The sequence below is a fragment of the Chiloscyllium plagiosum genome, unplaced genomic scaffold (assembly GCF_037043375.1).
Source record: "Chiloscyllium plagiosum isolate Xiang-an unplaced genomic scaffold, Cpla_swu_hap1 HiC_scaffold_9, whole genome shotgun sequence".
Classification (NCBI taxonomy): Eukaryota; Metazoa; Chordata; class Chondrichthyes; order Orectolobiformes; family Hemiscylliidae; genus Chiloscyllium; species Chiloscyllium plagiosum.
In genome coordinates, this window is record NW_028270147.1 from 90935270 (window position 1) to 90950013 (window position 14744).

At 38.2% G+C, this 14744-nt stretch overlaps 1 protein-coding gene across 3 annotated transcripts in view; it reads right to left on the bottom strand.

Annotated features, from left to right (window-relative positions):
• Positions 1-14744, bottom strand: part of rasal2 (RAS protein activator like 2) — a 393387-nt gene that overhangs the window by 357386 nt on the left and 21257 nt on the right. The window contains exon 2 of one of the 3 annotated variants that reach the window (XM_043699987.2): positions 636-719. The exons of the other annotated variants lie outside the window; for them this stretch is intronic. Coding sequence (XP_043555922.2) covers positions 636-719 — 84 coding nt within the window. The remainder of the gene's footprint in view (positions 1-635; positions 720-14744) is intronic. 3 annotated transcript variants of the gene reach the window in all.

Below are 14744 nucleotides of genomic sequence, written 5' to 3' on the forward strand. Positions count from 1 at the left end.
CATTTGGAGAAAAAGCAAGTGTTCTGTTGGGACATGTTCAATTGAAACAGACTGCAAACAGTGCCCAAATGATATGTATGTAAGTTAGCTTGCTGAGCTTGAAGGTGCCCAAGTGAATTAAATACCTAAGATGGGAGTTGGCTTTAAACGACTAACAAAGAATTCAGAAATGACTAAATTCAAAAATAAAGAAAATTGTCAAGACTCTAAGAAACAGCAGCAGTTTGGGTAAAAATAAGAGAGATGAAGTAAAGTTTAAATAGTTCAGCAGAGGAAATAGGAGTAACTCAGGTGACATCATAGAAAAATAGAAACCATGTCAAATTAAAGGTACAATATGCAAAACATTTGTAACAAAATTGATTAATTAATAACAGAAGTTCATACATTTGATCTTATTCCATTACAGACTTATGGGTGTAGAATAACGAAGATTGGGAACCAAATATACCAGGATCCTCTACATTTCAGAGACTGGCAAAATGAGAAGAAGAGCCCTGCTAATAACGATGAGCTTGGAAAATCAAGACATAGGATGTGTTTGTGTCTTGCCAAGAATCCACAATACAGAACCAAGTAAGTAGAGATATCAAGCATTATGTAAATGTGAACATAAATAATCATTTATACAGCACCTTTATAGATTGCTGGCTGGACTTCATAGTATGAAATACTATGCTGAATTCTACACCTTTCTTGTAGTGTGATGTCTTTGTGTTCTGAAACACACAAAGGGTATTCAAGGAATTAGGCCAAGGGATGGAACTTCAGTTACATTAAGAGATTAAATGGGGCCAAGGTTGTTCTCTATAAAGCAGAGAAGATAATAGGAAGAATTTGCATCAGTCGCTGATATCTGGACACTGACACTGTTTCAATAAATTACAACTACAAAATGGAATCCTTTGCAATAATCCCACAATGAAAAGTTTTGGCTAATGATCCTTCAGAACAGAATCATTCTATATAAAGAAACTAGTGTGAAACTACATAACAGTCATCATTCCTGAAACAGCCTCTCAAGGTATGGGACACTATTTCATTTAGTTTTCTTTTTTGATGCTAACGCAGAACAGTTGTTCCAAGACAGTAAACTGATATACTCTATATTGTTCTCATGAAATGTCATCTTATCCATGAATTCCATTTCTCTCCACTGATGCTACTCAACCACATAGTCATAGAGTTATACAGCACAGAAAAGATTCTTCGGTCCAACTAGTCAATGCTGACCAGATATTCCCAATTAATCTAGTCCCATTTGCCAGCATTTTGACTATTTTCCTCTAAACCCTTCCTATTTCATATACCATCCAGATGCCTTTTAAATGTTGCAATTGTACTTATCTCCACCACTTCCTCTGGCAGCTTGTTCCATACACACACCACCCTCTACATGAAAAAATTGCCCCTCAGGTCCCTTTATATAAATTCCTCTTAATTTCTGTCTCAGCTGGGTCACTCCTTATTCTGTGTATATGCTCTATAGTTCTAGATTCACCACAAGGGGAAATAACCAATCCATATCAATAAGGTCACCTCTCACATGCTTAACAGAACTAAGGCACTAATTGGAAAAACTTCTCCCTCAGCTACGCAATGAGGGTTTTTCCTGTCTCTTATGGAATTCAACTTGAGAAATGCATAAAAGCTTTGTATAAAACTAACAAATGGTTCTCATTATTATGATGTGTCCATTCCTTTTTACTCTGAATTTGTTGAGTGCACTGTTTGGGGAAAGCTGTACCACCGAACCTCATTAGACATCATTTGCATGCTATTTGTGTTATTTTATTTCAACATGAATCTTTATTTCAGCAACTTAGACATCAATCCATATCCCCAAACAGATTCTGGCTGGGTTTTGACTACACCTGTTTTTTTCTTATTTTGCCTATTTTTCTGACCAACCAATGTTATTGCGCACCTCTGGAGGGAGTGGGACTTGAACCTGGGTCTCTCAGTCCAGGGGTAGGGACACTACCATTGTGCCACAAGAGGGCCATCTGTGAAATAAGAACAGCTACACTCGCTTTCTCAGCAATCAAATGGTCCCAATATCACCAGCAGGATTGTGTGCTCAATGTGCAGCACCTTGAAAAATGTTATCAACTTCAGAATATGATCATTTCAAGAATAAATCCACAAGTCTTTGTGAATGTAATTATGTCGGATGACCTTCCATATGCGGTGTCGTAAAAATATTAAACTAGTTTAAGCAAGTAACACAGCATGTCCCAACATGTGGTTTATTTTGAAAATCAAGCATAAATGATACTTCTAACAGAGCATGTATCAACATTGTTTTAGCGACAAATTGTCATTCAAAATTTACAAAACGTTTTTCTTACCTGCATTCACTACTCATCCAAACAACATTCAGCAAAGCACCAGGAGACAACCAAGAATCGAGTTACTGGGCATGGTTCTTCTCGGCAATGGTCAAGAAAACGCAAGATGAAATCATAACATCTGACTTGACTAAAATCATCACTGAAAAGTTCTTGGTTTAGGCTGAGGCTTCAACTGAGACCAAGTATTTGGCTTTTAAAAATCACAGATGTAAAGCTACATCTCAACTCAGCATGACACAACTCAGCACTCAAATTCATTCAGCATTTGAACTATGTCACAACTGCTCAATAAGGATAAGCTCTTAATCTAAGATGACATTCTACACACATTGCCATAGGAAATGGCATTCTTCTTTATCCCAGCTGTCATAATACTGGTGAGAAAATGGTTTGCATTATTTAAAGACTGATAGTCAAAACAGAGAGGTGACTATTCAGAACTAAATTAGCTTTTGAAGATTTCCATCATTCAGCAATATCTAAGGCTATCTGTTCCAATAACTTACATTTAGTTTCTGGGTTCACTTGCCAAAAGGTGGGCTAATAAAAGGAAACGTTATGACTTTGACAAAAAGAATATTTTTTGATTTTCTGTCTATCATTGATTCATCTCTCAGGTGCTTGTCAAAACACAGATAAGCAAGTGTCTCCTTCTTGACTCCATCAATTGACCCACTCTCCCATTTAACTGGGTAGCATGATTAACTTATAACTACCTACAAGTAACAACCGACTACATTGGTCAAATTCCAATCAAAAAGCTTTTGAAATAATATGTAGAGAAATACTGATGCGAAAGCCCCCTTAACCTCAAATCAGCCATCGCCAAACTGGATAGGATCAACATGCAAACAATTTAGCTCATTCTGAGATTTGGATCAGAAATATGTGACAAGAGACAACAAAATTTCAAGGTCACCAAAACCCATTTATTGCTACGGCAAAGACTCGCTGAACATTCTTACAGCTCTACAAGAGCAAAATCTCTCCCCTTTCTCATCCTGACATTGCTGCTGCAAATAAGCTACTTTGATACTAATTCAAAGTGCACTGCAGGAGCTAGCAATACATGAACAAAAACCAAAACGTCAAATCATCCCAATTACACAAGTTTCATAAACCATAATGCGCTAACTGAAATGGCAAAGAACCAACCACTGATACTATTATCCATGTTTAAAGTTTAAAACACCTCAAATTAATGTGTAACCAAAGCATTATGCAAGTAAATCCTTTGGAGAATGAAACAAAGGAATTGCTTTTTTTCCTATGATAAAATGCAACAAGACCTGAACAACATCCAGCCCAGGGCAGACAAGCGGCAAGCAACATTTGCACCAGACAAATGCAAGGCATCAACTGTTGCCAATACGACACAATCTAACTACCATCCCTTGACATTCAGTGGCATCACCAATGATAAGGAATCCCCCATTATCAATATCCTGGAGGCTACCATTTACCAGAAACTCAGATAAACACACATACAAATGCAGTGGTTATAATAGCAGGTCAGAGGCTAGGAATACCGCAGCGAGAAACTCTCATCTCCTGACTCCTCCAAGTCTCTCCACCCTCTACAAGGTACAAGTCAGGAATGTGATGGAATGCTCTCCATTTGCTTGGATGAGTGCTGCTACTCCAACACTCAAGAAACTTGGCATCATCCAGAACAAAGCAGCACGCTTGATTGGCACCACATCCACAAGCACCCACTCTCTTCACCACTAATGTTCAGTTGCAGCTGTGTACACAATCTAAAAGATGCAGTGTAGAATTTTACCAAAGATCCTGAGACGACACTGTCCAAACCCACAACCATTTCCATCTCGAAGGACAAAGGAACAGATATATGGGAACACCATCACCTGCAATTTCCCCTCCAAGCCATTCACAAAACTAATTTGAAAATATACCGTTAATGCTCCACTATTGCAGGGAGGAAATCCTGGAATTTGCTCCCTAAGAGAACTGTGGTTCTACCGACAGCTCATCATGGACTACAGTAGCAGCTCACCACCACCTTCTCAAGGTTAACTGGGGACTGGCAATAAATACTGACCAAACAGCAACACCCATATTCCACAAGAGAATGAAAAATAGTACTTAGCACACCCTCAATGTTCTGACAATATTTCAAAATCAACACAGCAGTCAGTCTGTAAAGAAGCGTTCAGAGGATCAAACTGAACCATTAACTCTGTTTCTCTCTCCACATATGCTACTCAGTATTTGCAGCATTTAATGCTTGCTCCCTTAAAAGCATACAGGATTTACAAGCACAGTTAAGAGCACACAATTTTCCACTGCCTGGTGTGTTTCATCAGATAAATTTGCATTCATCTTCTTACCAAGGCAGGTTTATTCTTGTTCAACTTGTCACTGGACAGATTCAAATACGAAAAATTTGTGGTCCTATATTCCCACTTTATTTTTCAAAATTGATTTGCCAACCAAAGATATAGATCATGATTCAATTCTGAACTTGCAGGCACTGATATAGGCTGCAGATACAGGCTTATGATTTAGACATTTCGACATTTAATTTATTAAGCACGTGAATTCCTTCCATGATGAGGAAGATAACTCTAAGATCAAAACACCTCACACAATAGAAATATTACCAAGCTGGGTTTGCGTGGTTTAAAAGGTGAAGGTAATAAAACAAAAATCATGATTTTGTCAAAAAGAATTCTTTTTGAACTTCTATCATTGATCGAACACATGGTTGTCAAAATACAGATAAGGAATTGTTTCTTTCCTCTTGACAAAGTTTAAATTTCCTTGCCTGTAACCATTTGATATCTTAGCCACGCAACATGATTTATTTCAGTGTTAGATCAAACATCAGCAGTTTATTTCACAGCAAGTTCCATCACCTGATGCCCAAATCAATATAATCTCAATAAGGATACGCCACGACAGACTCTATGGTTTTTCCCACTCAAAACCAGATGAAAACCGCTTGAACTACTCCGGCTAAGATCAACTGAACATAATTTATTGGACTTCAAATATGAGATATTCCTGATCTATGTCACTCAACTAATCCGTGAACCCCAGAGAGCTGTTCGATCATTAAGTCCCAATTCTCCCCAGTACAAAACAATTTATCTGTTTAGTCAAAGACAGCAGCAAAATGCAGAATCTTAACTTTTACCTCAAACATCATGAAAGAGAAATATGCAACAGTTAGACTTGCATACAAACACTAGTGAATGCTCCCAAACACTGAAGCCTCCAGGGATAAAATATCCAACAAAATATATATGAGGTGGCACAGTCAACTCCAAGTCAAAGATTTTGCCATTATACAACAGCATGTGGCCTGGGATTACTAATTATAGTATGGGAACATATTGTCACGGCTGCATTTGTCTGTCAGCAAGATTTCCCTGCCAAATAAAAACAAAAAGACCATCAATTGTCCACAGTTAACTACTTGCACAGAAAGAAATACCTTATTTGAACTTCACATTTCTTAAAATATGTGATTTCATCGAATAAAAATATTTTACACACCTCAGTGAACAGCAGATATATGTGAGAAAACACGAACGTGCAATTTGAGGAAATAACTACAAAAAGCAGAAGAAAGATCCTATCCTGGTGGTATAAAGCTGAGCCTGTATATAACTGATGGGAAGGTTTCCTGCTTTTTAAAAGATGTTGTCATTCCAGGGTGCAATAAAATTCATGTGGGCTTCAAAATTGCAGATTTCAATAAAACAATTCTTCATTTCAAGTTGCAACTACAAACAATACAACATAACATGTTATTCATGTGAAACAAAGAGAAAACAAGAGACATTTTCCAGTTTTGCACAACTGCAAAACTATATTACACAAGATCCTACAGCTGGAGTAAACTCTTAAAATGAGACATTATTTTCATCACATCATTGACTACAACGCTACATATAAAAATACTTCTAAAGCACTGGTTTCTTGCTTTTAACACAAATACTAAAACTTTAGAAATTATCAAAAAGTTTCCAGAAGTACAGGAATTTATAGAGATCCAGTACAGTATATTGGAGATGTGCACTACAGCCAAGCAGCAAGACTCTTCTCTGCTGTGGGATTGATGAACTAATCAAGGCAGGCAAACAATAGAGAATTATTTGAATAAACTGTACCCAACCACATATAAAAACCTTCCCTCCTCATACTAAAATCACAATTTTAACAAATCTTGCAATTATATTTCTTTCATAACCTTAGGATGTCACAAAGCATTTCACAGTCAATAAGGTACTTTCAGAATGCAGTCATTGCTGTCAAAACACAAAAATTCAAATGACAAAATTCTCAATTATTTTATTTTACAGACAAAAAAGTGCACCATTTTGATAATTCATTGAGTGCGTAAAAGACTTTTTTCCAATCAGAGTATGCTATTTAGAGGGAGTAGTGATTTCAAAAACACGAAAAGTAAAATCATTTTGTGTTCATTCACACTGTAACTGATTACATTAACTATTCTACAATGGATTTCAGCGAAGTATCAGTACTTTTCCAATGCTAACTTTTATATCTAATAGAAAATTAGAAAATCATTCACCCAATGGTATCTAATATTTATAACATATTTGCATGATGGAATAAAATAGTCTTATGCTTCATAACACAACTCGAAAATTTAAAATCTCAATTTGATTAACCTGCTAGTTTATATCAGCACAAGTTCTGCAGAGCCCTGGAACTCAACAGAACAGTACAATCTGGGGTTGCAGTTCATATTTGTCCAAATAAGCAGACTGAAAGGAAGCATTTAAGATTGGTCAAGTGATTTAAAACATTTAAGATGGGTGGCTCAGTGGTTAGCACTGCAGCCTCACAGCGCCAGGCACCCAGGATCGATTCCAGCCCTGGACAACTGTTTGTATGGAGTTTGTACATTCTCCCCGTGTTTGCATGGGTTTCCTCCCACAGTCCAAAGATGTGCAGGTCAGGTGAATTGACCATGCTAAATTGCCTAGAGTGTTAAGTACTTTAGTCAGGGGTAAATATACGTTAGGGGAATTGATCTGGGTGGGTTAGTCTTCGGAGGGTCAGTATGGACTTGTTGAGTCGAAGGACCTGTTTCCATACTGTAGGGAATCTAATCTAATCGAAACAAGAAAGCAGTCACCACATACTAATGTTACATAACTTTAAGTGGCCAGTTACACATCGATGCGAAACAGTAAACTGGTGTCCAGGTGGAGGTGGTACAGGAAGAAACAGCATTGCTTTATATCCCGACTCTCTTCTTACCTCAAAGGCTACATTTCAACATGGACTGATTCATGAAGTATAGTGTAGATGGAATTCCTTGCTTGATAAGTGACGCTGACAATGCTATTTCCCACTGCCTCCCCCACCCAAGGACTAAAAATGTTTTGTGTCCAAAACAGTCCCCACCTAAAATTTTCAACAATGCAGTCTACTCAATGAGACATTTCAGTTAAACTAAATATAACAATGCCCAGATTTATGAGTGACATCACATGCAATAACCATTTTAGCTCAATGCCTAACCTTACATTGTACGCTCAGGATGTTAACCTTACCGTTCCTGTTATCCAGTCAGTGCATTCTAATATAGGAAGTTTCTCGAAACTTTGTGTACTTTTCCAAATAGGAAAACCACCAACTCCTCCTTAAAATCACACATTGTTTTGGCCTTGACTACTTTCTATGGTCATGAATTCCATTGGCTCATCACTGTTTGAATGAAGAAATTTCTCACCTTTAAATGGTCAACCCTTGTTCTTAGGCTGTGACTTCGGGTTCTGGACACCCCAGCTTTCATTATTGGGAACAATCTGCCTGCACCTACCCTGTCTAGCCCTGTTAGAATTTTATCAGCTTCATTTTTCTAAACTCCAGCAAACATAATCCTAACCAATTCAATATTTCCTCATACGTCAGTCCTGCCATCCCAGAAATCAGTCTAGAAAACCTGCACTGCACTTCTATAGCAATTATGTCCTTCCCTTAAAAGCACCCTTCAAATCTAGCTATTTCACACTGGTTCTCCTAAACCATATACAGGGCAACTCAATTATCTGAGCAACAAAGGCAGGGAATCTTTTGTTTGGATAATCAAATGTTTAAATAACAAAGTTTAACCAAGCATCGGGATCTTGAGATCTTGTTTGGATAATCCAAAATTCGGATAACTGATGTTCGGATAATCGAGGTCATTTTGTTTTCTGCTGTTGGGAATGCATATTTACAAGCACTTAAAAATCTGGAAAAGATGCAACTGTTTGGATATCTTCTTGTTTGAAGAGGGTTTACCATGTAATTTTCTAGAAATTAATTATACAGTTTAATGCACACAGTCATTTGGTAATACAGAGCTAAAATACTGCATTTTCTCAAGTTTTTTGTTCTGCGTTCATCAGGGCAATTTGCAAGGATACCAATTCTCAGGGAAAACCAACATTTATACTGCAAGTGATAAGTGGACTCTGACTGAATTAGAATCCCTGTGTTGAAACAGGCCCTTCGGCCCAACAAGTCCACACCGAAGAGAGTATTCCATCCAGACCCATTCCCCTATATTTACCCCTGACTCATGCACCTAACCTATACTTCCCTGAACACTACGGGCAATTTAGCATGGCCAATTTACCTGAGCTGCACATCTTTGGATTGTGGGAGAAAACCGGAGCACCCAGAGGAAACCCACGCAAATAATGGGAGAATGTGCAAACTCCACACAGACAGTTGCCCGAGTTTGGAAGCGAACCTGGGTTCCTGGTGCTGTGAGGCAGCAGTGCTAACCACTGTGTCACTGAGTCGCCCCTGATTGGTAGAGGTGTGCTCATGGAGAATGCAGTCATGAATGCTAATTGACAGTAAACAGCAAGACTTTGATTAAATTTTAAACCAGGTAAATGACTGTGATTGGCATGACTAAGAGCTCAAGATGAAAAGTTTCAACAAAAAAAAACGTCTTTTTTCAACAACAATCATGTTTAATGTGAGCTGTAGTTAACTGCTAGTTACAATGACTCAAGCAATTTTGGAAAAAGTTTTTGAGAGAGATAAGAGGCACTAGCTTTACTGCGTTTAAGGTCCACAAAACCTTAATTTGAAACACAATGGAAGCATCTGTATTCATTATTGCCTAGCAACCCTTTCTGCACTTGGTTTGCTAGTTTTTGGATCTAAATGATCAAAATGGAAAATCCTCCAAAGACTTGCAGTAAGAGCAAGTTTCCCTATCCTTAAATTCTCTACTAGTTAAGATATCCTGTGAACCTGACAAGTTTTCTCGACCTCCATGGTTTGACTGCATTGTAAATTTTAAAATTCTGAGTGGTGACCATTTTCCAAAGATTTGGTACCAATTTCAGTTCCACCCAAATCAAAGTTGTTTAGAAAACCTTCCATCAGTCCACAGCTATATCAATTCGATTTTGCTGACAAGAATCTCAAGGGACCATAAGAAGTTATCACATTCTGTTGTTGGCTAATATAGTTGTATTTTTTCTTTTGCCTTAATGTTTTAAAAGCATCATCACTGAAGAGTCCGTTTCCTTTTTATGCAGTGAGAGTGTGTTAGTGTTTAGGATTCAGGGGATATAATTTTAATTCCAGGTTAAAGGTCAGATATTAATCAGGGTTTGCCACTTGTTTTAAGAATAGGATTTACACTCCAATCAGAAGAAATAGGAGCTCCTGAAGACAATTTGGAGGGAATCCAGAAGAAGCTTACAAAAATGAAGGGCTTGTCATATGGGGGCAGTTGAGGACTCTGGATCTATACTTGGAGTGAAAAAAGATGAGGGTGATCTGATACAGAATACAAAGAGGCCTGAAAAGATTAGACATGGAGAAATTTTTCTACTAGTAGAAGAGACTTGGACCTGAAGGCGCAGCATCAGAATGAAGGGACAAACCTTTAGAACTGAGATGAGCACGAATTTCTTCAGCTTGAGCGTGGTTAATCTGTGGAACTCACCGCTGCAGAAGGCTGTGGAAGCCAACTCATTAAGTATATTTAAGACAGAGATAGATAAGTTCTTGATTAGTAAGTTTTCAAAAGAGAAGGCAGGAGGATGGGTTGAGAAACTATGAGCCATGATTGAATGGTGGAGCTGACTCAATGGCCTAATTCTGCTCCTATACCTTATGGTTTTATGGCTTTATGGTCAAGTAAAACTCAAAATGTATAATTCAGCAAGATGCTTCACTTCAATCATAATTTAGAAGATTGCGAAGTGAGGGAGTACTCCACAGAAAAAGTTGTTACTCAGAAATAAGAAAACATTCCACTTCAACAATTTACTTATTTGAAAACAGTCTGCACGGCCAGAAGTAGTCAAAGAAAAACTTGGAGGATAGCTCTTGTATTTAGTCTCTGTATTTATATACATTGAATAGGAATTGTATAGCAGGAATTGTATAGCAGGAATTGATTAATTACAGAAACTAATATTTCAAATATTCTTCTGGGTGGAATGTGCTCAGTTGTTCAGTTCCGTCACGTGTGTATGCAGAATATATTGCTTATTCCGCTTCTCCTTAGCCTTTCCTAAAATTTATTCATGGAATGTGGACATCACTGGCTGAGTCATCATGTGTTGCCCATTTCTAGATGCCCTTGAAAAAGTGGTGTTGAGCTCCCTTTAAATGAAGGAATGACAATATATTTCCAAGTCAGGATGGTGAGTGCCTTGGAAGGGAACTCACAGGTGGTGGTTTTCCCATGTAGCCACTGCCCTAATCCTTTTCAATTGTAGTGGTCATAAATTTGGAAGGGATTGTCTAATGACCTTTTGCAAGGTGGCAACTTGTGCCTTGCAGATGGTGGACAGACACTAGGGAATTGGGCAATGAGTTACTCGTTGCAGGATTCCCAGCCTCTGACCTGTTCTGGTCACCACAATATTTATATGGTGAATCCAATTCAATTTCTGGTCAATGGTAATATGTTGATGAGGTGGAATAAATGATAGTAATGCCACTGAATGTCAAGTGGCAATGTTTAGATTCTCCTTTTTCAGCAAACTGCTTCAATTCAGTTGGTATCGACAGTTTTATGTTAAAGTTTGTTATCAGCTTGCATGAAAAGTCCTGTGGTTGAGTTTTTCTTTGGCTGTTGAAAGCCTGTGCTCCATATATTGGTCAATGGTAACCAAAATGTTAAGAGTAGGGGATTCAGTGATGGTAATCCCATTTAATATCAAGGGATGATGGTTAGATTCTGCCTTGTTAAAGATGGTCACTGCCTGTCATATATGTGGCACAAATATAATTTTCAACTTGACAGCCCCAGATCTGTCCTTTAAACATAAAAGAGCAATCAAATACAATAAGTCAAATCCCGACAAGAGAAAATTGTACTCAACCTTCTTTTAACAATTACTAGTTAGACCAGCATCATGAGGTTGATCATGAAGTAATGCAGTAATAAACCTTATCAAGGTTTATTAAAACATGACGGGCATGGATAGGATGAATAGTCAAGGTTGTTTCCCCAGGGTTAGGGGAGTCCAAAACTAGAGGACATAGGTTTAAGGTGACAGCTGAAAGATTTAAAAGGGATCTAAGAGGCAACGTTTCATGAACAGTGTGGTGCATGTATGGAATGAATTGCACAGAAAGTGGTGTAGACAAAAAAATTGCAGATGATGAATCCAAGACAGACAAGAAGGATGCTGGAAGAACACAGAAAGCCAAGCAGCATCAGGAGGTGGAGAAGTCAATGTTTCAGGTGTAACCCTTCTTCAGTACTGGTGTGGGTATAAGGGGAGCTGCAGATAAACGGGAGGGGTGTGTGTGTGTGTGAGTGTGAGAGAGAGAGAGAGAGAGAGAGAGAGAGAGAGAGAGAGAGAGAGAGAGAGAGAGAGGAGAAGAATGAGGTAGGGATAGGTGAACACATGTAGAGGATACAACCTGGTTGGTTGATGGGAGGAATGAATCCAGTTGGTAGCTGGAAGGAAGGGTCCATCAGAGGAATGGAAAGTGGAGTGGGGGAGGCTGGGAAGGGAGTCAGGGAATGGGAAGGAATGGTATTTGATATTGGAAACCTCAATATCAAGTCCTCTGGGCTGTCAGCTGCTTAGGCGGAAGATGAGGTGTTGTTCCTCCAATTCATGGGCTGATTAGCTGTGGCAATGAGGAGGCCAAAAATTGTCATGTTGGAAAGGGAGTGGAAGTGGAATTGGAATTAAAATGGGCAGTGACTGGGGAAGTCAGGTAGGCCCCTGCCGACCCAGCTGAAATGCTCAGCTAAATGTGCCCTGAGTTTACGTTTGGTCTCTCTGATGTAGAGAAGACGGAACTAGATTAGTTCAGGATATCTGGTCGGCATGGACAAGTTGGACCGAAGGATCTGTTTCTGTGCTGTACATATCTATGACTTGATAACAAATTATAAAATTTAGACATTATCTACGTCATTAGATCGGCCCACATTCGAAATAAGTCTTTGCATTATGTTCAGACGCGAGCAAATAATTTGTAAAATTAACAGATGGTTCAATTCAACATTTGTTCGAAAAGTTTATGCTTCAGTGTATTGTATTCCGAATGCAACAATGCCAAAGTAAGACTGCCACTCCTTTAACATGCACAAATCTTTCCTTTTGTATTTTATTCACTCAGATCCCTATTGGTTATTTCTTCCATCTAATCTTTCCCTTTGCACAATTTCACAATACGTTAAATCTCCTTCCTCTTTAGTTCTGCTTCTCAGGCATTGATCTGAAACATGAATTCTATTTAATGCTTCACAGATGCTGCCTGATTTATTGAGCACTCCCAGTACCATTGCATCCCAAATATTATACTTCTGTTAATTAAAAAGTCTTGGGAGCTCAGCTCCATAATGAATAAACATGTTACACCCATTGCAACAGAAAGTTTATTAGGTTCTTGCGTATGTGTACAGTCAGAAATAAATCAGTCAGACCCATCAAAGGAAAGCCAGCAGTGGAAATAGAAACTGCAGCAAATGAAAAATAAATATTTCATAAACAAGCTCAGAAAATTAGCATATTTGAAAAAGACATGAATATCTAGCTCAGATCTCAAATTAATTCCATTCTCTGAAAGTTACATGTTCAGACTTCTTAAAAAAACTGAGTCATGCTGCTGAATGCGAGAAGATAGCACCAACAAATCCAAATGCTTATCAAAAGAAATATTTTCATGTCTACCTGTTGCTGGTATAAGGGTAGTCACTGATTAGGAAAAAAGTGAAGCAATGCACCCTAACTGAATTGACTGCGCGCTGTGACGAAAAATCCACTTATCAGCACCAAATGACACAGAACAAGTATTTTATGTTCAACAATATAATTAAGATCATGTACAGAAATGCCACTACTACATGCCTTTATGAAGAAAGGGGGCAATTCGCTTTGATGCAATACTACAGACTTCAGTCAGACGAGAAGTATTTTTTATTTATGGTTTCTGAAAAATCAAATACCTGCGATATAATGGCAAAAAAGTTGAAAATGCAACAGTGATTCCTTCTTGAATGAAACATCAAGGAATAGTTCAATGAATTTTGCAACTGCACCATATAGCCCACGAAGGTCCCGGATTCAATCCACATATACCAAATTGCTTCATCTGAGCATAAGCGTTGGAACAGTACATAAATGAATGAACCTGCAGAAAAAAAACTGGATAGAAAATCTACTCCTGATGAAGAAATAATGCACATTTCAGTTCAGAGCTGCTCTATGTAATGAGAAACTGCTTTATTTGGCAGTGCATGTTTAAATTCTTCTTGGACAGAAGCCAGTTTTTCAGCATTAGGTGCTATCAGCAGTTTATCAAAGCTCATTTCCTCATCCATTCAGTTTAAGCTGTTACAGATTAAACATTTACACAAACAACACAAGGGACAACACCGATTACTGCTTAGAAACAGCTACAAATATTTCAGTAGACAGCTCAGGAAGGACGTCTGTCCTGCCCTACTGAAAGTAGTAATTCCAGTGACAGGGCTTGGCTGAGGGCGAGCACATACAATTAGCTGAAGTCACAACATTTAAAAGGAAAAAACATATTCTGGACTGTCTGGTACGGTATTTTGCCATGTGCTTTACAATTTCCCAACAAATTCAAATATATTAAAATAGTTAGGCTAAAAGCATATCAGCATATTACTGAACTCCTGAGGCAATTAACTGTGCAATAAGACAGCTGTCCTCCACAAGTAGCCATCACAGAACAAATGTCAGCTGCTCAGAAGATGGCAATATCAATGGGGTAGCTTCTTCCAGTGTCAACAGAGTTGCACTTGTAAGGTTAAAACATGTTGATCTGGACTTATCTTCCATACATCAGTTAGTTCATTATCAAGACATATTTTCTCTTCACAATCTTGTCTTCTTGAATGCAGTAAACTGAAGCTGGGGGAATAATCTTAAA